At 39.9% G+C, this 24,631-nt stretch overlaps 1 protein-coding gene across 4 annotated transcripts in view; it reads right to left on the bottom strand.

Moving 5' to 3' along the window:
* pard3bb (par-3 family cell polarity regulator beta b) overlaps positions 1-24,631 on the bottom strand; it is a 217,349-nt gene that overhangs the window by 80,572 nt on the left and 112,146 nt on the right. For all 4 annotated transcript variants that reach the window (XM_032529556.1, XM_032529554.1, XM_032529555.1 and 1 more), the window contains exons 17-19: positions 20,687-20,731; positions 10,051-10,266; positions 6,972-7,200 (exon numbers count right to left, since the gene is read on the bottom strand). In XM_032529556.1, the coding sequence (XP_032385447.1) occupies positions 6,972-7,200; positions 10,051-10,266; positions 20,687-20,731 (490 nt within the window). The remainder of the gene's footprint in view (positions 1-6,971; positions 7,201-10,050; positions 10,267-20,686; positions 20,732-24,631) is intronic.

The raw sequence follows: 24,631 nt of genomic DNA, 5'->3' as shown, positions 1-24,631 counted from the left end.
TTCCACACTTGTGTTTCTGAACAGTCCATGAGGAAAAAACCCACTGACAAACGAGCAGAATAGAAGTGCAAACATCTGTGACTCTCACTTCCCCTATTCTTTCTATTCTTCTGCTCTTCTCTGACTCCCTCCCTCTGCCACTTCATAGACACGCCTCCCTTTGCTATCATTGGCAAATGGATCCCTAAGGGAATGGATGATTGAAAAAGTGTGCTGCGATAACAAGCGTATGCACGTATATGCACGTACGTACTCGCGCACACACACACACACACACACCACACACAAACACACCACACACACACACACACACACACACACACACACACAACACACACACACACACACCACACACACACACACACACACACACACACACGTGATTGGCAGGCATGACATCAGTTTGTGACACTCCAATGACTTCCTGTCATGATGTTTGATTGGCAGCTGGTGGGTCCTTCCCCCCCTTCCAAGCATGTGCTCTCTAATTATGAAACAATGACAGACATTGTCTTGTCAAAAGACAGGGTTTTACCTGCATAATGAGCGGAGTTATTTTGTAACTAGTTACGTTTATTTCCTATTTGTCCTCTAAATAGTGTTACATACTGTTTCTTTGACGCCTTACTATAGGGATTATCTTGTTCTTTAAATAATGAGAAGGGGGAAAATAGACATACTTTCTAAATGGCAGTAGGCCGGTAAAAGCACCCCATCGTCGAGATGGGCTAATGGGCACAAATGGAGCACTTTAAGTCAAACAGAGGGGACACATTATGGTCAGCTGAAGAGAGGGAGAAGAGAATGAAGGAAGAAAAGAGGCAAATACAGGAGAGAGTGTAATTATAGTCATCAATGATAGGTAAAGAACGAGAGCGTACTCAAAGCTCAAAGAAAATGATTGTGCTCTAATTGCATTCTCCAATTATGTTGCTCTTTGAGATTTAAGTTTTGCTAATGTAAACATACCTTCTGACATTTTCGTATAAAAAGTAGATCATTCAGCGGACAGTTAGCAGACATATATGCACATGGATGCAGACACACACACACACACACACACACACAACACACACACACACACACACACACACACACACACACAGAGAAACCAGAGTAACGGAGGCTAGATGGAGGTGAGTACAGTGGTGCAAGATTACAACAAAGCAGCCCACAATGCATTTATTATCATGTATTCTCATAAATTCACACCATTTTAAATCTGAATGTGAACAGCATGCATACATACTTTACAACACACCAACAACATGACGCACTGGCAGTGCAGTCCCTTTTGGTTCTGGTAGACCTTGTACATTCCCAGTCTCACCTCATAGATTACCATATTTGCATTTGTACAAACTGTCTCTTTTACACGTATGCGCGGACCAGATGACGGAAAAGCTTCACTCTGAATCCCTGTTAATTGTGAGTTATGGTTGAAGGTATGTGTGTAACATAAATAGTCGGAGAGTTACAAGATTTGTTTAAATAGCAACCCTAATGGTCTGATCAAAGATACACAGATCAGAGAGGAACAAAGATTCACACAACGGCAGACAATTTTGAGACAAAATACACACACACACACAACAACACACACACACACACACACACACACACACACACACACACACACACACACACACACACACACACAAAAGTGTCTGAGGAAGATTCACAGCAACCATGGCCAACTATATGACAACCAACTGACTGTGTGACCAATCATGTTTATCACCACATGATTATTCATGACGGTATAATGGTTACACACACACACACGCGCGCACACACACACACACACCACACACACCACACACACACACACACACCACACACACAACACACACACACACACACACACACACACACACACACACACACATACACACACACACACACACAGATGATTGGCAGAACTGATTGGCAGGTGGCAGCAGTTCAGATGACAGAGTGCCAGAGCCAGCTGTCCACTTTAAAGGGCATTTTAAACAAACATCCACAGTCTGACTTTAATCTCTGGGTGACCAATGTGAATAACTCATAATGGCAGTAATATTTCACTTTTTTACACCTCTGTGTAGCGTTTATTTATATATGTGAAGAACTTAATTGTAAGTTTCATTTCATTTGGTAAAACCTGTGACTTCTACAGAACAATAAGAGAGGAATTTACGATCATAACATTGCAATAATGACATTGTGTGTCTTTGCAGCTGGTGCAAAGAAAGATATAGGAGTATATACGTAAAGAGATCTAGTATGTCAAATGTGTGAACCATCCAATGGTACACATTAACATTTACTACTATAGAACAAGACACCTTGGAGTAAGGTTGAGTATCTCATACCAGCTTTCCTTTAGAGAGGCTAAGCCTAATCAAAGCTGGCCTTAGATGAACATGACAAATCAGCAGCACAGCCTAAATTGAACTTTACTGAATAGCACCAATTTGCCTTTTCAGTCTACCTCCATTACATGCAATCAAATGCAGATAGGGAGCTGGAGCTGGAGGGAGCAGAATGAGAGGAAAAATTGGAATGATGCAAAGATTACGGGGGTGGGGGTGTGAAGGGGGAGGTAGAGAGGTTACTCAAATATGGCTCTAAACAGGGGGAGGAGAGAAAGGCTAAGATTATCAGTCAAGGCTGTCTTATGGTGACCAGAGATGGGGAGTAGAGGAAAGGTCTAAAATATCCTCAGGTGTATTATATGGTTTCTTAAGGCACTTAAGGCAAGACATTAAAGGGGAATTAATTGAAAGGATGAATGGAAGGATAGGTGCATTGAGGTAAGGAGCAGTTAGATTAAACTGGAGATATTCTCAGGTGTGCTGCGTAGGTTGTCCAAGCCATAATGACACGTGGTAGATAGGCAGAACAGAGAAGGATGGACGAATAAAGAAGAAGTTGGGTGTAACCTTCCCTGAAATCCGAAGCACTTAAAAAATTGCTAAGAAGGTAAGAAAGAGTTAAAAAAAAAAGAGGTAAAAAAAGAAGACATCTTTAGGTGTGCCATGTATTGCCATGGAGATGTACTGGAAAAAGATAGGGAACTGTGAGAAAGACGGAGATGGCGTGATTGAGATCCTGAGGTGTGTAATCTGTAAAACTAAACATAGACCACATATGGCAAGAATGAGTCAAACGGTATAAATCTATGATTGTGTTTGAATGTCATGTAGGAATTTCTCCGCTGCGTTCTTGGTACTTAGTAATCAGGGTCTCTGCAGGTTTTACCAAGTCAAATAGAAGACTTTTTACCATCCTTTTAAGACATTGATGAATGAAATTCAGTATATCAATATATCACGACGAGATGCAGAGTCACAAACACACTTGCAAAGTAAATAAATGTATTCAAATTGAATAAAAGAAAGAACTTTACCACACAAAAAAAAACATTTCAATGAGCATTAGAGGTAGCGTTAATTTGACGTAGAACAATTATATATTAATTATTTAAGACCTAGAACCCTATAATTCAAATTGAATTTAAGACCTGAAATTTGGATTTAGAAATTTTAATTTTTTTTTTTTTTTTACTTTTTAAGACCCCACAAAAACCCTGGTAATGGACCTTTTTTATTTTTTTAGGTAGTGTTGAAATGTGGTAAATCAAACGTTTGGGAATTATATTATGTAAACTTTCATTTATTCTATTTAGAATATTAGATCAATGAAATGGAGGTGAACAGGATTTCATTTGTGATGCTCAAAGTAGTGCAAATGAAACTGAAAAAAGTTTCTTAATAGTAAAGCTTTACCTGGAATAATCCACATACCTTGCTATCGATGATTTCCGCAATTCTTTTGTCACAAAAAACTAAATTTATTGATAGAGAGGTATATGGATATCTTTTAAGATATGGGTGAACTGACTCTTTCTCAAGTTTGAACTACTGTAACAGGGGCTTCCTTCGATGTTGCGAGGTTTAAAAAAATGTAGGACTCAAAAGGCCAGGAAATGAAACTGCCACTGACCTGTACAACACAAAGCTGTATATTATGCAATGATGGCTTGAAATGGCTACTTTCACCTCAGGAGGAACTGGCAATGATGAAGGCAGGTAGTTGACTTCTTGTCCCGGTCCCCAAGAAGTCAACTCCATCTGGCCTCAAGGACTAACGCCCAGTGGCTCTCACATCCCATGTGATGAAGGTGCTGGAGAGGCTGGTCTTGGCCTACCTGAGGCCACAGGTGAGATCTTCTCTGGACCCTCTACAGTTTGCCTACCAGCCTTGGGGAGGCTGGGAGTGGACGACCCTGTCATCTATCTTCTGCAGCGAGCTCATTTGCACCTGGATGGTGGTGGCAGCACTCTGAGAATCACATTTTTTGATTTATCCAGTGCATTCAACACCATCCAGCCACTGCTACTAGGTGAGAAGCTGCAGAGGATGGGTGTTGGTGTGTCCACAGTCTCCTGGATCACTGACTACCTGAAAGGCAGGCCACAGCTTGTCCGTCTGGACCATGTTCTGTCTGATGTGGCGGTGAGTGGTACGGGGGCCCCACAGGGGACTGTGCTGTCTCCTTTTCTGTTCACCTTATACACCACAGACTTCCAGTACAACTCAGAGTCATGTCACCTACAGAAGTTTTCTGATGACTCTGCAGTTGTTGGGTGTATAAGGGATGGACAGGAGGGAGAGTACAGAGCTGGAACTGGAAAATAAACAGCACTGCTGTTTACAAGAAGGGGATGAGCAGAGTATTTCCTGAGGAAGCTGAGATCCTTCAACGTGTGCAGCAGATTGTTGGAGATGTTCTACCAGTTGGTTGTCGCCAGCTCTCTGTTCTCCTCCGCCTTCTGCTGGGGCAGCGGCATCGGAGCCAGCAACACAAACAGACTGAACACACTGATCAGGAAAGCTTGCTCCGTTATTGGCTGCAGACAGGAGACATTTTAAGCTGTGGTTGAGAGGAGGTCTCTGAATAAACTGGTATCTATCATGGATAACCCCGACCACCCTCTCCACCCCACACTGGTCCAACAGAGGAGCAGCTTCTATAAGAGGCTTTGACAGCTTCGATGTCGCACGGACCGCTACAGGAAATCATTCCTACCACAGGCAATACAACTTTTTAACACCTCATCACTGGGTGCTAGATAAGACTCTTAGACATCACATCTGCTTTAAGTGCAACTTTAACAATAGGTTTATCTGCATCTTTATCATTTCTAGTTAAGCAGTTGCACATTTTGTATTCCCAAGTTGTATATATTTTAAATATTTGTTCTTGTATTCTATCCTATTATTATTTCATGTATATCCTTTGCTGTGAGACCCACTTTTTGGGATCAATATCTATCTATCTATCTATCTATCTATCTATAAGCAGATAGGTAGGTCTGCTATTAAATTAAAACTATAAATAAAATTGGGTGAAGAATGAAGGAACATACTGTACAGTACAAACCACAACATTCTATCTCTCCAGCCTTTCCTGTCAAAATTGATTTGACATAATTATGGTATAAAGAGCCATTTACACACTTAACTGCATGACAAAGACAGCCTTTTAACATCATAAAAGGAATATCTGTTCCCCATAACTTCTTTACAAATGACTAATTACTATAGGTATGAGAAAGCGAAAGCCCACTGAAGTGGAAATGAGGAAAACAAGGTGAAACAGAGGATAAGAAAAAGGTGGAGTCTATCAAATAAAATAGCACTGAACCTATTCAATCAAGAAACATTATTCTAATTGCCTAATATTTCACTTTAAATACCATGCAATTCTGGGATATAATGACTGTGATAAAATCAGACTTTGAAATCTTGAAGTGTTTTCTGTGTTCTGGTTCACACAGACTGCTTTTGTGAGTGTGTTTTGAAAAGGCTGTGGCTGAACTTTTGGGATCAAATTGTTTTTCTTAAGATCGGTATCTATGTAATGGACATGTGAAACCCCATTTCAGAAAAAAAACACAGTGGAAGAAAACGGATGTTAGGTAGCAATTAAGGTAGAAAGCACAAACTGTTCATTGAAACATTTTTTCCCATTCATGCTGTGTGTATACCTAAATGTCTCACTCAGACTCAAATAGATATAGTGTTAAAGTTGATCACATGAAATAGTTCTGACAGGTAATTTTCAGCGCCTCTAAAGGAAATTTGGGCACCGCTCTTAAAGTGGTCTTTGTGTGCCTGTGAGCATGTGATAGTGTTTCTTGAGGGGAAAAAGACATCTGTGTTCATGTTTAAACGGTTATATTTGTCAGATACAGTATGAATGCATGAGCTGTGCGGAGAGATTGTGCTAACGGATGTGTCCCTATTGACAAAATGAGGTAATTGTGGATGATGGACTGCAATAATCTGATTTTCTGACTTTAAACAAAGGCAGGATTGTTGTCAAATACACAGGTTATTGCAGTAATACAAAGGACAGATCAGGTAACCAGTGAGTTCTGTGTTACTACAGATATAGTCAACTGAAGACATACTATATTAAAGAAAGATGAAGACATATGTTACACGCATACCACACATATTTTTTGTTTGTGCCTGTGCATGACATTATAAGATGGCATTATAGTCACATTACAAATGTACAAATGTAGAAAGCACGCGATTATGGATTCCATATGACACAAACATTGTTGTTTATTACTGAAAAGTTTGCTTTCCAGCTTATAAATTGACTGTACCCTCCAACACACACTAACACTGTAAGCTGAAAATTGTTTAAGACATGTTGGATAGAAGGGATTTTACCAGCTAGTGTGGGTAATGTCTGGGCCGTTCAGCAAAAATACACACAATATAGACACAAATAGACATATGACCACAAAAATAATCAACCACAAAAACAATCGCACATCAACCCACCCATACACACACACACACACACACACACACCACACACACACACACACACACACACCACACACACCCACACACACACACACACCACACACACAACACACAACACACACACACACACAGTTACTTACCTCAGCAGGCCAAAGCCTATTTTCTTGCTCTTTTTCTCTGTGTCCTCAGGCTCCTCTGCTTTCTTTTTCCCTTTCTCTTTTACTTTCCCCTTATTCTTTTCCTTCTTCTTTGTTTTTGGTTTCTTTTTCTTGTCTTTTTTGCCTTTTTCCTCTGTTTGATCCTCCATACCCTGGCGGGATGAACTACTTGCCGGGGTGTCCCGGCCTGAACTCTGCTCCGAGCCACCATCTAGAGGGAATATATGAAGAAAAGGAGAAAGATGGGGTTTAGAGGGATTGGGGGGGGGGGGTTAAAACTAGCAAAAGTAGTAAAAGAAAAATTGTATTGTTGATGTTTCCACTTTCATAATTTTGTTCAATTCAAGTAAATTACACTAAATGTTTAGACAAAATGATCAACTTAAACATCTGTGGATGTCATTAAAGTGAAATTATAAAGTCTTTGTAAAACAGGATTATCAATAAACTGCTTAATGGAAGTGCTGAACCTAGTGAAACTTCAAAAATGAAATCCTGATCAAAAGTATTTACTCTATAAAACCAACCAATTCTTTATTTATTGCCAACTTGTTTGCCTTGTGTCCAAAGCAAATTACTTTTTTGCCAGTTCAAATTAATTTATCATTATTTTGTATTTACATAAAGCTGATTCATCAGTATTGTCAAGAATCATCGCTGTGACCTAATGTTTAAGTTAACTTGAAGAAGTCAGTTCTGTAAAGAGTGGAAGAGAGACTAATTTCTCAAATCCCACAGCATAACACAATACAGTGAAGAGACCACTAGCACGCATGCAAACAAAAAGAAACAACAATGTAAATATCTGCACAAATGAACAGCCCACATACACACAGGCATATAACGTTAAACTCTCTTTCTTTCTTTTTGCAACATCTCCATGACAAATTTATTAAATTTACAGTGATTGAACTCTTAGTAATGAGAAAGCCGAAACGTTCAAAGAGTAAACTGTGATGCCTCATTACTTCTTCAACAGACTGTAGGCCACACACACACACACACACACACACACACACACACACACACACACACACACACACAACACACACACACACACACACACACACACACACACACAACACAAACACACACAACACACACTTGTCAGATTTGATAAGATAACCAACCAAACCAATTAGTTACTTTGTGTGGATATCACTTCAGACTTAATTACAAAGACTGTCTAGCAACTAAACTGAATTGTAATTGTGTGTGTGTGTGTGTGTGTGTGTGTGGTGTGTGTGTGTGTGTGTGTGTGTGTGTGTGTGTGTGTGTCTGCAGATACATGTCTTCATGCTTGTGCAGGACTTGGTTAGTCTTCCCCTAAGACTTTCAAAACTAAAAATGATCACAGCAGATATCCCTACAACTTTTTTTTTCTTCATCGTGTGTGTGCACTAAACCAGTCCGTCAACGCAAAAAACATATACTTGTTGTTACAACAAAAGTTAAGTTTAAACACTTGTTATTAAAAAAATATATATTTTAATAATGAGTGTTATTAAATTTGTTGTGAAAAAAACAAACTTCAAAGTCAGGAAAACCCTACATCCGTTTTACAACATGAATGCAGCCCCCTGGTTTGTTCTGACTCACATGTCAAATTTGGTTGAAATTGGAACTGGGCTATTTCTTCTACCACACTAAACACTTTCTTGGAATATTAAGGTTTTGTACTTCAGTCAGCCATGTCAGGATTGTTTTATTTACTATTTCATGGCATAGAACCCACCGCAAACCAGTATAATATGTATTTGTTCTGTCTACGACGGATTGTTGGGATGGTTTGTTTAAAAGGCAATATACGAAGTATAAAACAACAAAAAAGACAAAGACACACAAATGAATCATAACTAAGGTAACACATGAACAAAAGAAAGAGAATGACAGAAACAACTATTTAGCACTACAAGCTGACATGAGACATCAAAGTCAATGACTCAACGCTTCTGTAAAATAGTTGCTCTTGACAACAAAATTCAATGTAAACGGAACATATATCAGCTTCACATGAACCCTGCCTAAATATTCACATACTCATATTGTCAGGATGTTAGCTCTTTGCCTTCCTGATCACCAGTAGTATCTAGGTACAAAAACTGCTAATACACTGTAAAATCTGACAGATAGTAAGTAGTTGATAAGCATTTATTTGAACTGAAGTAAAGATATAATTGAAGTCCAAGCAAAAGTGCAGACTTGTAGAGAGAGACAAACATAGAAAGAAGGGGAGAGAGAGGTCTTGATTGAGTGCGCTTCAGAGAACTGTTCTCTGTCAATTAACAACAGCTCTCAAAGTGTTGAACATTTAGAAAGATGGTGACAGATGTGGCCACTGTGTGTGTGCGGTGTTGACATGCCCTATTAGTCCTATCCTGTGTGAACGTAGTGATCTGAAACAGCCCGACTCATTACTCTAGTGGTGACTGATAAGAGCATGCTGCTAATAACACAGCTGGGAATTGAACTGCACCTCCCGGTGGAAGAAACCAAGGACCTACCATTTAGCTCAAGGATAAATATTTATAGCTAAATCTGAACTGAATCACATTTTGTAAGGCAATGCTGCTGCTTACCTTCATATGTGCTGAACCTTTCAAGGCATAATATTCTTCTGGGTTGTTCTTTCCTAACATATTCCATACAAATTGACAACAGCAAACCTAAACTGTGCTGAGCTCACTAGCGGATTTTCAAAACAGTAGAGGAGGTTGTTATTGGGTAGCACACTAAAAATGGAAGCAAGCCATGAATATTCATCATGGCCACGTAAATGCAATCTGTTTAGAAGGGACTAAAGATATATGTAACCCATTAGGTATGAGTAATACATTTGTGCATGCCATTGATGATAGAGGTGTGGCCAAAAGCAAAACACATTTGGAAATATCATTGTGATCCAGTGTTGAAACAACCTTAAAATAGCAGAAAAATTGTTTCTTCCGTGTCTATAGAACTTACAGACTGAGTAACTGCATCTATACAGCACAAGCAAAAAACAAACAAAAAATACACATTATCTCCAACTTAACACATTGACACCCTCTCTATCCCTTACCATCGTCATCTTCAGGTGGTCCATCATAGGATTTATCAATAGCTGCTCGGAAGCTCTCGTTGCAGCCTCTTCCCCTGACCATATTTGGACGAGGTCGATGGAAGGGGAGGAGTTCGTTTTTTCTGTTAACCTCTGACATGGCCGTCTGGAGACTCTCCAAGGAACTGGACTTCTTCAAGCCGAGGGTAGGGCCGAGTTCCACAGGAGTTGATGGAGCTGGGGGGGAAGAGAGAGACAAGAGAAAACGGACAAACATAAACAAAGGAAAGACAGGGGGAAAAGATGTGTTACTGGCAGCTTGCTTTGTTTAGCTTGGACCACAGGTAACCTGTTAAGGTAAGGTTTGACACCTCACAGTACCGTGTTGGTCCGAATATACAGTGAGACGACCCTGATTATAACACACACACTATATTATCACACACTCTCCTGTCAATCTCTGAGAAGCGGCTGCTTTGAATACCACTGTTTCTATTTGTAGACGGTATATAATCTCCATGGAAACACCTCATTGTACTTTCTAACTTATGACTTTTAGGCTTTTTTGTAGCTGGATAGATCATATGTTGTGTCTAAATATGAATCTGATAGTGAGATGGTTGCTACAGTTACACTTCTAGTGATGAAAACACATTTTATTTCTCTGATTCACTGCGTTGTTCTAACGCTGCTGGGTGCTCCCACTCTTAGTGACTCTCCATCTCGCTTTACCATTTGACGTTACCATGCTTTTGGGCGGTCGTTGAGGCATTGTCTAAAACTCTGCAACTTTGACCAGCTGTTTGTAACATTAAAATAAAATAGATTATGCATCATTTCATTTCTATTGTTAATAGCTGATTTTACCAGTTGACTTCTCCAGGGGCTGTTGAAACAGGTGGCATCTCTTACCTTCTAAAACCAGCCTCTGCATCTTGAACAGATAAAAGTCTAGACCCCAAATATAAGACAAACCCACTTTTTCAGACATACTGTATTTCGGGGGGGAAAAAGTCTTACAGTTGGTCCAATACGTAGTTAAACTCATGCAGCCAGACATTAGTTATCATTATTTTATGGAACAATATATTTCTTTAGTAAACAGGTTATTTAATAGCATCATTTTAGTTCTACTAAAATGTATGCAAATGTGTCCCTGTTATCAAATATACTGCTACAATCAATAAACAACCTAATTTGCATTTACAAAAAAGGAAAAGTCCAATTTTACTCCAGGTCTGATCCAACAGGTTTACCTAGCTGTGCCTTGCTCTGATTGGTTTAAAAAGCCTGTGGAGACACTGGCTAAGAGCCAGAAAGACCACGACATGGCTGAACTCTGGAGAGCAGAGCCAGGAAAAAGAAAAAGTGATGCAGTTAACTATGCTGTTGTTGAGTTTGTGATGGATGTGAGGTCCGTTTCACTGTTACTGGTTCTCCATCCATCATCACAAGTATACCGTGAGAGATATTACTGAGGGAGGGAGGGATCCAGCAGAAAGGATGATGAAGAGGAAAGAGGGATGGAATATGAAAGCAGAGCAACGGTGGAGGTATTCAAGGAGAAGGTCAGACAGATGAAGCTTTACAGTTTTGCAGTACGTAAGGCCCAAAACCGGTGTAAAAGCATTAAGCAGACTGCTTTAAGCAGACTTCCTAGCAAATATTTTGTGATCCTACTGCAGAAACCCAGCCAAAGCTAATGACATGCTGATTGACGTGCTGAAGATGGCTCAAGTTCAGCCACAAGCCCACTTGATGTCCCCACTTTTTTGTGAGGATTGCGGATTGTAAAACAAAAGAGGGAAAGAAGGTAATGTGTGCTTCTAATTTGGTTTGTCACTGTGTGCCACCGAAAACAGAGAGACACTGATGGTGGGCAAGATGAAGAGAAAAGGTACGTGAGGAACAATGACAGGCGGAGAGCAAATTCAGTTTCCTCAGGGGAGTACCACGGTGGCAGAGATGGAGACAGAGAAAAATGGGGAAGACGGGAGGGAGGCTGGGCTTGCTGCCAGCTCAAAATACTGGTAATCCTTCCACACTCATAAAAACACACACACACACACACACACACACACACACACACACACTTTAGATTCCGTGCTGGCTCTGGCTTGTCGATATGATGCCACTGTGATTCATGATAGCTAAACCTGCATCACTTTAGCTAATGATTCCCTATACACACAACCCCTGTGTGTGCCTGTGTGAGTGTATGTGTGTTTTTATGAAAGCATAGGAGATGAGAGGGCTGATGTCCACATTTATTTAAACAACCATTAACCAAACACACACACACAAAGAGTAATAACACACATAGAATGCATGCATATGAATAATGTAAGATTGCTGCTAGGAGAGGAGATGGACAAGGGCCACATCATGAGACACTCATCCATAAACACAGTCCTCAAGATATTCAGATACTGAAGTAGTAAACATCATATAAGAGCTATGTGACTAAGTAGCACATACTGTTTTTGTTATCGCTCTGTCACAACAACCCATTTCCCTCCCACTGTGCACCAATGAATCAAGTCTAGATTAATTCAACACAATAGTAAGAATGTCATTTCCAAATATTGGTCACTTTGCAATTGTAGAGGGTTAGAAGAAACCTTTTTAAATTAAATGACAGTGATACTACACCATTTACACAATGGCAAGTGTTTCTTAGGAATTCAAGTCGTAAAACTCAAAATTAGTAATGAAAATGTTCCGTACGCTAAAAGATTTAGAAAAAGGCTTCAGTGAAATAAACACTTCTTTTCATGACCATGAAACTTGGCCCCCTCTGTATGTCAAAAATTAAGGCAATGTAATCAAATTGAAGGCTAATATTTACAGCAGTAAAGCCTCCAACATTTCCAATGTTCAAATCGGCATTCTTCCTTGTATCAAGAGCTTCTCTTCTAACCACCAGCCATTTTTATATATGTCACAAGGTATGATAGTAAATATAACCTGTAACACATCTGCATGGAAACATCTGCATTTGTTATGACTACTGATAATAACCAAGTTAATAACACTCAGAAGCTTAATAGGACTGTGGCCACTAGTCTGAAGCAAAATACAACGCAACTTTTATTAGATCCTTGGCCAAAGAGCACAGCGGGGTCTTTGATCTTAAAAAAAATGTCAAAGCTATGTTTTCTAAATGAGATAAACCACCTAGAAAAACAAAATCTAAGGCTGAGTGACGTGTATTCTAAAGAGTAGATAATCCACTTTTTGAAAACTGTAAAGACCGTGGATTAGAGCTGCCAGTAACATTTGAACCAAGGCCATCAAAAGAAAAGTCAACATGAGTTGGCCACGATTTGTGATGTATTATTCCTTTTATTTATACTCAAACTATTTAAGCCAAAATGTTTGCAGTTGCCAACAACATTCTCAAAACACAGGCACCCCCCGATATGCCTCACACGTTGTTATTTCAGTTACAATAATTTCATAATCCAGTATACTTAGGCCCAAAAGACATGCCTAGATTTGTACACAGCAAGCAATGCTTTCTGTATATTAATACATTCCATATAAAATATGTGTGTGATGTTCCTCATTTAAATCCAGTGTAAGCAGGCAGGGTCAAGGTTCACTGGGGATCTACAAAGTTTGAGGGCAATTGCAGTGGGTTTAAGAAGACAGAACACAGAGGAGCACACGGCATGTACACAGACTGTGACCTCGGTCCAAACGTGTCTGTTTGCACAGGGCTGGGTAGTAGGATGAAATAAATAGTATTATAAATAGCTTAGCGGTGTTGGGCTGGGCTGGGTTATCATGGATGGAACAGCACACACACATATAGACACACACACACACACACACACACACACACACACAAAGTTTTTTGCTGTGAGTAGCAGGATTTGTGTCATAAATGTAATTACTGCTGTCCAACTGTAAGATGATAGAATTAAGCTGCTTTTAAAGAGAGAGATAGAGGGGGGAAGAACGAGAGAATGAGAGAGAGAGAGAGAGAGAGAGAGAGAGAGAGAGAGAGAGAGAGAGAGAGAGAGAGAGAGAGAGAGAGATAGAGAGAGGATGGCAAGCAAGACAAGAGTAACAAAGTGGTTTGAGGGGAGATAGTATAAAAGTGGAGGGTTGGCGGAGACAAACAGAAAATGTAAGAGGATGCTGTAGAAAGAAACAATGAGACTGGGAGTGAAAGAGAGAGCTTGGGAGTGACAACTAGAGAGATATATAGAGAGAGAGACAATAGGAGAAAAGAATGTGAGTAACACAAAAAATGAAAACAAAACACAGAGAGAGAAACGTCAAGCTGTCCCAAGGCTATTCTGTTGGCAGGAAGGCAATGGGCTACTTTGAAAGTCAAAATTACACCAAGGAGCGGCTTGGCAGCAGACTGCAGCAACGAAGCCAGCGGATTCAACAACAGCACCAACTTTGAGCACACCGAGGCCCACTTTAGAAGCTCTCATAAGGAGATGCAACTCACTTTCTCATTGCTATTTTTACATTATACAAACCCAGACGCTGTCCCATTAGTGGAAGTTTAACCATGCTCTCCAACCAAGAGTTTGAGGAAGAAAAGCTAAATCACAGCCAAAATACTTCACCATCCAACCCAGCGGCTATAGCAGGATATACTGTGTTAAAGAAAACAGCATTGTAAAACCACCAATCAGTGAAGGTTTCATGCGACATGGCTGTAGAGGGAAGATCAGTCCTGTAAGCAACATTTTCTAATATTATTATTTGTGTGTGTTACCTGTACGCGGTTCTCCCAGCAGATGACATGAGGTTTTCCTATCCTACAGGGCTCCATAATAAGTGAACAATCGTCATAAACCGTAAAAAAAAACGTGACATCATCCTCATGTCAGTATTTACTGGTTCCCGCTGAGTTTAATGCAGGTACTGCTGCACCAAACAGCAACAGCTGAGAATAAATACTAAGATATCATAATCCAAATATCCCATAACAACAAGGTATCGGGCCAAATTATCAACAGTAGTCAATGTGTAGTGTTAAGTGTCTTTAAGCAAGGTAATAAATCTTAAAGGGGAACAACGCCCATTTTCAAAATTCATGTGGTCCCAGAAATCCAAAAGTATTACTAAACAGGAACACCTTAAATCCAAAAACTAAAGTGCTACAACTCAAATGTGTGATGTCATTAAGTATCTGATCCGTAGACAATAAATTGGTAAAGATGCTGTACTAGATGACAGAGTATCTAGGGAAATGTTTAGTTTCTCAACTGAGAACACTACAGGAGAATACAGCTCATGTGGGTCTAAGAAAGAAAAGAAAATCTGTCTCCCATTCATTTTCTATGGAGCCGTTTGACACCTTCACTTGATGAAACATTGACATGTGAGACTTACTTCTCTTGTGTCTGGCTTCGAGAGACAGTAGCTTATGTTCACATTTATTAATTGAACTTTACTAGGCCATGGCAATAACATATTTTATAATTCTTCATTGAAGTGGTGTTCCCCTTTAACTGACACATACGGCGTAAAGTTAAAAAGTACAACAAAAAACAACTATAACAATCACACATCTATTAGCCATTGTGAAGTTACCTATTTCATTTGCCCTGAGCAATTTAGTCAATACATGCAAATGGGTTTGTGTCAAATTAAATCAGACTTCCAACAAACCTGAAATGATTTTGTATTTATAATATTATAGTTTCCTTACTGTGAAACCAGTAACCACCGCAAAGTCAGCTGTTACTCAAAATGACCTAAGTGCACGGAGAGATATAACCCTTAAACTAACCCAACCTTTAAAAGTCCAAAAAGATGTCTCTGAATTTTTTTACTTTGTGTACAGTGAAAGGATTTCATCATTAGATACAATCATTTTAAATAAAGACCTCTTGTAGTGTCCTGTAGTTTGAGATGTGAACCAGAGTTACAAATGACAGTATCTTTCTTTTACACAAGCAAGCGCGCACACACTCTTGCACCAACACACAAAACTCGTCCAAAATGAATCCATCAAAGGGAATGTAACTGATTAGTCCATGACAGAAACAAATGGCTCCCCTCCTTCTTTGCGGCTCTCTCTCCAAAGCATCATACAATATAGAGTACAGCACATGTCGGTGATCAGTGTGTGGAGTCTGATAGAGATGAATGGCTCTAGCAGCAAGACACGACAGCGCTGACCATCTCCTGATTACTGCTCACCTTTATTGGCTTACTGCGGGAGATGGAGAGGGGTCAAAGGGCATTCAATATACAAGAGAGGCAACCAAGAGTACACACAAAGACAATGAAGCGTCAGTGTGTGTGCTACCACATCAGGCAGAGAAAAACATATGCACCAGCAAAAGGTATTGAAGATCAAGCACACACACACACACACACACACACACACACACACACACACACACACACACACACACCTTCACGAAAAGTAAAGAATAATGGTAAAAATGATGGAGAAGTAAGAATTTTTTCTGTGCCAAAGAACAGTTGTTAAGAGGTAGTGTGTGGTGTTGCAAGTAGCGCTCGTACACATGCACAGAGAACCACGCAAATACAAAGGGAACACAGCAAGATGTGCTGCTCTCCCTGTGAAAAATGAATCCACATCAGCCTAACAAGGTGGCTTTCAGGTTAAATCCACAGCAAAGTGTGCAAGAGCCAGAGAGATCTGGGAACAATGTAAGATGGGCAAAAAAAGAGTGTTGGGGGGGGGGGGACGAGAGAGATGGGAGAAATGAAGAGACAATCACAGAGAGAAAGAGGGGGGAATATAGAAAGATGAGGTTCTCTAAAGACGCAGTTTTGGCAGAGTCTCGTCAGTGTGTGACTGTCGTAGTCAAAGTCAAAGTCCCACTAGGGAGAGATTCAGACAATAGTCCGCACCAGCCTGCCTCAGCATCACACCGGCCCCCTGACACACACACACACACACACACACACACACACACACACACACACACACACACACACACACACACACACACTTTCAGAGAGATGTTCTTTCTAAGCTGCCTGTTTGTCAGCCTCTAAGCCTGAATGGCGTTGGCAAGAAAGAAAGTGGCGAGAGAGAGAGAAAGCTGATGGTGGGTTAGAGGAACCACAAGGCGGAAATACAAATACATTAAAACTGAAAATAACAACAAAGGCAGACAGGCATTTTGGCTGTTGAGTACTTTCATAATACCAGTTTACTGCATGATAAACTTGACTTGGGTGTGTGGCTTTGTACTTGGGCATGGGAGTGTATCCTCACAGGTATAGACGAATGAGAATAATTCCACACTATGAGACAATTTTACCGGTCAAAGCACTTTTGTTAGTACTTGTGCAGTTATTAAACACTCTTAAAAAAATTTAAGGACACACACAGACACACAAACACACCTCCAGACGGTCCCCATCACAAAAGGAAAAGACGGAAACACAGCTACAAGCTGTATGTTTTAAGTCCCGTCAGTAGTGTGCATTTGACTGTTCTGTACTATAGTCCACTCAAGATATGGACTGATATACTGTATTCTGTGTTATTTCTAATATGTTTTCCCCGTGACACCGTTGATGTCTGTAGCTATAGCTACAGTAAACTGTATATTATGTCCAGTGACTTGAATGATGTCTAATATATATTGAAGCGTATCTTCTGTCACTGTAACTGCATTTCAAATTTCCTCTTCCAAAGCTGATTTGATTTTTTACTGGAAGGATAAAGCTCCTACTTCTCTATGCCACCAAAAAGACGTCAGACACGTCTGACCAAACACACACACACACACACACACACACACAACACACACACACACACACACACACACACACACACACACACACACACACACACACACAGTAAATGCATTAATATGGTTTCCCATTTCTGTCACTTTGCATGTCAGATTCTGCAAAATTATAATATAATGTGAAATATTCCAAGGTTCACATTTTCCACAGGATGATGGAGACTTTCCATTTCCATAACATTACCATAACAGTCATAGTTTTGGCTGGGTAGGGAAAAGCCATAGCTGGAAGTGAAAAAAAAAAATCTTTCCTAGAAGTCATTGTCTTTAAAATCCTCTCTTCCCAAGACCCCGCCCCTCTCTCACTAAAGTCCATGCAGCTGTCTGTCATCTCAGCGCAGGGCTGTTGGAAGCACTTCAGTTATAAAAATACATCAGAGCTTAGAAAAGTGACTTGGAAAAAACCTCAGGCTTGCCAGGCACACACTCTCTTTAACAGCTCTCTGGTCTTTGTGACATTGTAAGACAGAAGAAACATTGACAAGCAACAGGTACAGGGAATTTAAAAAAAAAATGTAGTTAAAGATGTCGGGAAATCAAATGGGGAAGAATTAAAGGCCCTTAGAGGCTGTGCACAAGCAAAAACTAGAAAAGGTTGGAAACTATGGTTAGATTTGGAGATAAAAAATAAACAGCTTTCTTGGCAATATTCAGGTATCACTACACCCTAAAACGCAGGTCAAATTGGACTCATTGATAACAGATAATGCAACAGTAAACAAAATGACTCTTTTAAACTTGCTGAAATTGCCACATCGTCTGTCCCTGTCTAAGATTCCAGTCAATGAAAATAGAGTTAAAGGACGGGGTAAACCTCATAAACTATTTTGGTTCTGCAGTATTTGCTCTTGATAGGCTTTTCAAAAACAAGCTGTAGCTTTCAGTGCAGCGCAAAAAAGGGGAGCCCACTAAAGGAAATACAGTCCATCACTTTCATCAATTTCCCCCATATTCCTAATTAACAAGACTTCATTACCAACTTAACAAAACTGGAAAAGTGTCACAGTGCCCAAGACTCCCAGGGGCAATAAAACAAACGGGTCGAGGTGTTTGGTTATTTAAGTAATTAGACATTTCTAATAATTACAAATGTGTTATTTGCACCACCAAAGTACAATGCAAAAGCCAGTCCTGCCATATTTATTAGTCCCATGACCTTGTCTTGTAGAGGCTCCCTGAACATTTACATTTGCACTGATGTTTTATTGTGCTTACTTGGTGGATATTCCTGAATTTGCGTGAGCGGGTGGAAACTGGATCCCAATAACAAATGCTTGCCTCAGGGCCCCCTAACAGCCATGCTTTATACATTCACTATATCGTTCATCTCAAACTGCCAGCCGTGTTTCCCAAGCTTGCTTTATTTCATTCAGTCAGTTCTGTCAATGAGAAGAAAGCATGCTCTCCAGTTTACTGGAATAGAAAGGGGAAGTCATTGACAATGAGTCCGACTCATTTTACACCTGCAAGCAATTCATAGTCACTCAAGGTTTTTCCATTTGACAGTTTTCTGACAGTGAACAGGCCCATGCAAATGTCAAAATGGTTAATAAAAGCTGACAAAAGCGTCACTGGATTCAGTTTGCCTTTTGACAATCAAGAGCTTTGTTTTAGAAACCTACAGGAATATGCAGACCTAGTCTATGAGACTAGAGATGTAGAGTATTTGTTTATTTTTCTTCTCACAAAGCCTTACCTCTCCATGTTTACTGTTTCAATCCCTCTAAGTAATCCTCTTTTCCTGTGCAACATGTTCCCCTGTCTTCCTTTTTACATCACTATATCTCGTCTGGAACACATTGAACACTGTCCCAAGTTCCTGCTCATACATCACACTTTTTGGACTAGGGTTGCACTTAAGCTCTGAAGGCAAGATGAGAAACTGAGACGGCAAAGGGATTTTTTCAGCTGTTAGAAGAAGAGGAAAATCCGTTTTGATTTATTAGGGGTTCATTCTAATGAACTAAATGTTAAAGCTATGCCTAGCATCCTGTCTTTTATGCTACTCCTACCACCTTGCTCAGTACCTCTAGAATGGTTCTGGACCTAATACCATGTACAGCAGAATGTGGAAAAAGCCTGCACTGATTGAAAACAACAAAGTGGCAGACAGTAGGACAGGAACACATGGAGTGGAATGAGGTAGAGTGCACTTACGTTCAAGTAGCTCCAAATGAAATGGGGGAAACTTCAAGGCAAAATGAAAATAAGGGTTTGACATCAAACTTCTAAAAATAAAAAAAGTGTGTGTAGGCTAAGGTTTTGAAGGATGATTGATCTGTATTTCCCTGTGCTTTTAGATGAGTGTGTCCTCCATCATTCTATCTTGGTTTCTCATACCTGTAAAAACCAGCTTGTCTATGCGTTTCTATAAAATATCGCTATAGTGTAACCTCCTTTCTTTCCAGTCCTTTAGCAAATCATACTTTCATTTGCACTTCCAACAAATTAAGGAGATATTTCTAGAGGGAGGTAGAGAGGACCAAGTGTACAGGAGACAGAAGAGGCGGGATGCAAGAGGAGAAGTCAAGTGGCATAAATGGTGAATGCAACTGGAGAGGGGGAAGAGAAAAGGAGGGACTTCACGTGTGAGTGATGATGGAGAAAACATGATTCATGTGAAGTGATAGAAACAAACTCTGCTGTTTTGATCGCTCCCAGAACATAAAAGAATAGAATTCAAACTAGAAGAAACTGTGGCTGTGGACATTTCTTTCTTTTACTCTTTTTTTTTTTTGTCCTTTTGTCATCATCTTTGGATAACACCCTTCTTTGAGAATTAAACAGCAATTTAAAAAAAAAAAAGTGTGTCATGTTTCAGTGACTCTCTATACTCTATTGATGCTCATGGATGATGTGCAGGTGTAGGTTGTCTGTTTTTTCATTACCTGCAGTGTTTCCAACCAAGGATCCAACGTTGCTTTCATCTGCCACTGTAACAGAAGGAATATATGTTAATACACATCCATACACTCGCACACTTTCCATTGCTGTATAGATTCCTCCCTTCCCCTTGACTACAACATTTTCAATGTATTGTTCCTGGCTTGCCAGTAAATCTGCTGTCCACATGTTCCTCATCCCTAAAACCTTTAATCTTTTGAATTTCCTCTTCTTCCCTCTCCATCCTCCTCCTATTCTCACTGTCTTGTTTTACAAGATGACAGAGTAGCTGAACTTATTCCTGTGAAGTCAGCTTCACTGCTACTGAAGTAATTTTCCTTGCTCCCTTCTCTCTCACTTCATTTGTCATGCATCCTCCCTTCTCCCTTTCCTGTTTTTGCCACTACCCCTCAATCTGGCCCTTTCACCTTTGCCCTTTACCCTCACCTCTCTTTTTTAGTGTTTTCATTTTTGCTTTGGTTACACTGATTTTAAAAAGCTGTGTTCTCCTCCCTCTTTCCTTCTTTTGATCACCATTCTCTCATCATTTCTCCTTGTTGATCCTCCTTTCACTTTCTGCCTCTCCACCAGTCTGTATTTTGCTTTTTCTCCCTCTGTCCTAAAGCAGCCCAATGCCAACAGGGAACACATGGACTGGCCCACACGCACATGCAGAAAAAAAAGACACACACACACACACACACACACACACACACACACACACACACACACACACACACACACACACACACACACACACACCACACACACACACACCACACACACACACACACCTTCTCCCAGCAAATACTTTTCTAATGAAAACCAAGCCTAAAGTTTTAATTTACGGTCCTCCAGGCCCGGCTGGTGTTTTTTCTTACAGATTTTACTGACTTTTTATCATCGATCATCAAACTGGAGAGGGTCCTAATTATTGGGGACTTTAACCTGCACATTGATGATATTGCGTGTAACACAGCTACGGATCTCTTATCCCTCACTGACTCTTTTAATTTTACTCAGCATGTTACAGGACCTACACACATTAAGGGTCATACCCTAGACCTTGTCTTCTCTCTTGGTCTTGATATAGTAAATGCTCGGGTAGAAGATGTTCATGTGAGTGATCATAGCTGTGTGTTCTTTGACATTAACTTTCCTCTGGAACCTCTGCCCCTGGGAAATAGGGCTCAAAGGCGAATTATTCACCATGATGCTGTTGAGAGGTTCTCTGCCTTGTTTGATCCTTGTTCACTGATGGGAGGCAGTGATGTTGATGTTTTTATCCAGTCTTTTAATAATCAGTGCTTAGCACTTTTAGATATAGTGGCACCAGTGAAATTAAACATCGTCTCCCATAAAAAACCCTGTCCTTGGGTTGATGAAACTATCCAGAGTTTTAGGAGAAATTGTAGAAAAGTTGAACGTCTATGGAAATCTTCTAAACTCGAGGTTCATAGGCTTCATCTGAGAGAACTAATGGCTACCTTACATGAGATGCTAAGAAATGCGAGAACTCGCTTCTTTTCTCAGCTTATATCCTCGAATAAGCAAAATCCTAAAATCTTGTTTGACACTATAAATGCAATAGTTTCTCCTTCTGCCCCTCAAGCAACTGTGTCCACTAAATCAGACTGTAATGAATTTCTCCATTTCTTTGTAAGTAAGATCAGAGATGTTAGGACAAACATCCCACCATCACTTACTCAGAACTTTACATGTGATTTGTCTTCTGCTCATTCTTGGTCGTATTTTAAACCTGTGACATTACAGGACATCACTTCTCTGCTACATACATTGAAACCCACGTCTTGTCCTATGGATGTTCTCCCTACTGTGCTATTTGTACAAGCATTTGATTCTATTGGCCCTAGTATTGTGGAAATGCTCAATACCTCACTTTTAACTGGTGTCGTTCCTTGTTTTTTTAAACATGCTGTTGTTAAGCCTGTACTTAAAAAGCCCAGCCTGGATCCTTTACAACCTAAGAGCTACAGGCCGATATCCAAACTTCCATTCATGTCAAAAATTCTAGAAAAAGTTGTAGCAGAACAACTAACCCTTTTCTTAGAGAACAACGAGCTGTTTGACAAATTCCAGTCTGGTTTTCGTAAAAAGCATTCCACAGAAACTGCACTACTTAAAGTTTCTAGTGATATTCTGATGTCAGCTGATTCTAAAGAATTCACAGTTCTGGTTCTCTTGGACCTTTCATCTGCTTTTGACTCTGTTGATCATAATATTATGATAAATAGACTTCGTGATCTGGTTGGGATGTCTGGATCAGTTTTAAAATGGTTTTCATCCTATCTTTCTGGTAGAAGTTTTAGTGTTTTTGTAAACCAGATCATGTCTGAAACTGCAAGGTTGTCATGTGGGGTACCTCAGGGTTCTGTCTTAGGACCCATCCTGTTCCTCTTGTATATACTCCCTCTAGGACAGATAATTAGTCATTTCAGTGACATATCGTACCATCTGTATGCGGATGATATTCAACTTTACTGCTCGTTCAAGGAAACTGAGTTCCATAAATTGTCTTCCTTAACTAACTGCTTGACTAGTATTAAACAGTGGTTATGTGACAACTTCCTACTTATGAACTCAGATAAAACAGAAACGCTGATTATTGCCCCTGAGAGTAAAATCCCTCTTATTAAACAACACATTGCTGACTTAGGCTCGTCTGTCCAGCCGAGGCTCAGGAGCTTAGGTGTTGTTTTTGATTCAGCGATGTCCTTAGAGTACCACTCAAAGCAATTAGTCAGAAACTGTTTCTTCCAACTAAGGAATATATCCAAATTAAGAGCACTGGTGTCAAATGGTGAGTTAGAGATGATCATTCATGCTTTTATTTCCTCTCGCTTAGATTACTGTAACAGTCTTTTTACTTGTTTGAGCAAGAAGGAGCTTTACCGTCTCCAGGCTGTTCAGAACTCTGCTGCAAGGCTTTTAACTCACATTAAGAAAAGAGCACACATCACACCTGTTTTAGCAGCACTTCACTGGTTACCAGTCCAGTATAGAATTCAATTTAAAATCCTGGTTCTTACTTTTAGAGCCCTGCATGGTCAAGTTCCTTACTACATCTCTGAGTTGATTCAGCTTCATACTCCGATCCGTAGTCTGAGGTCATCAGGTCAGAGATTGTTAGTTGTTCCCCACACTCATTTTAAATCCAGAGGGGATCGTTCATTCCAAGCAGTGGCACCTCGGCTGTGGAATGCATTGCCAACATTTTTACGGTGTATTAATTCTTTTGATTCTTTTAAAAAGCAACTCAAGACGCTGCTGTTCAAACAGGCTTTTAGTTAGACGTGGGTTTTTTATGGTTTTGTTTTTATGTTTTCCATTTGTTTTTAAGTGTCTATTGCATTATATTGTACTCATTTTACTGTGAAGCACTTTGTGATTTTTATCTGTGAAAGGTGCTATATAAATAAATCTTACTTACTTACTTACTTAAAGTGTAATTCTAGCTGTGTGTGTGTGCGTGTGCGTGTGCGTGCCTCCTTCAGCAGATCTGTAGATGCCACTTGTGTGAAGTACACAGAGACATGGTATTAGAGTAGGTAGGACACACTAGAGCTTGTCACTTTGTCAAAAAAGTTTGAACTAAATTAGCATGTATTAATTCTGACAAAAATGACAATATGTAACTTTTTAATGTTTCTGAAGCCAAGTAATTTTCATACAATGACCTTAAATGACCTGTGACAGCAAACAAGATTAACAGTGAAAAGTTTTTAGTAAAGCCTCTGCCCAGATTTTCCCAGCGCAGTCACAGAATGATTTGCGGCAGATAGACGGCGCTACAGTAACACATTCTGATGGGTCACAGATTTCTTTGTAACAGCAGAAAGCCTGTGTTAGTATCCAGCCTTTGGTAAAGGAAGCAGGAGTTTTCTCTAAATAGAACTAATTGTATTTTAATGTTATTTTAGAAGTTGCAG

The sequence above is a fragment of the Etheostoma spectabile genome, chromosome 11, assembly GCF_008692095.1.
Source record: "Etheostoma spectabile isolate EspeVRDwgs_2016 chromosome 11, UIUC_Espe_1.0, whole genome shotgun sequence".
NCBI classification, from domain to species: Eukaryota; Metazoa; Chordata; class Actinopteri; order Perciformes; family Percidae; genus Etheostoma; species Etheostoma spectabile.
This window is presented reverse-complemented; position numbering and strand designations above follow the sequence as displayed.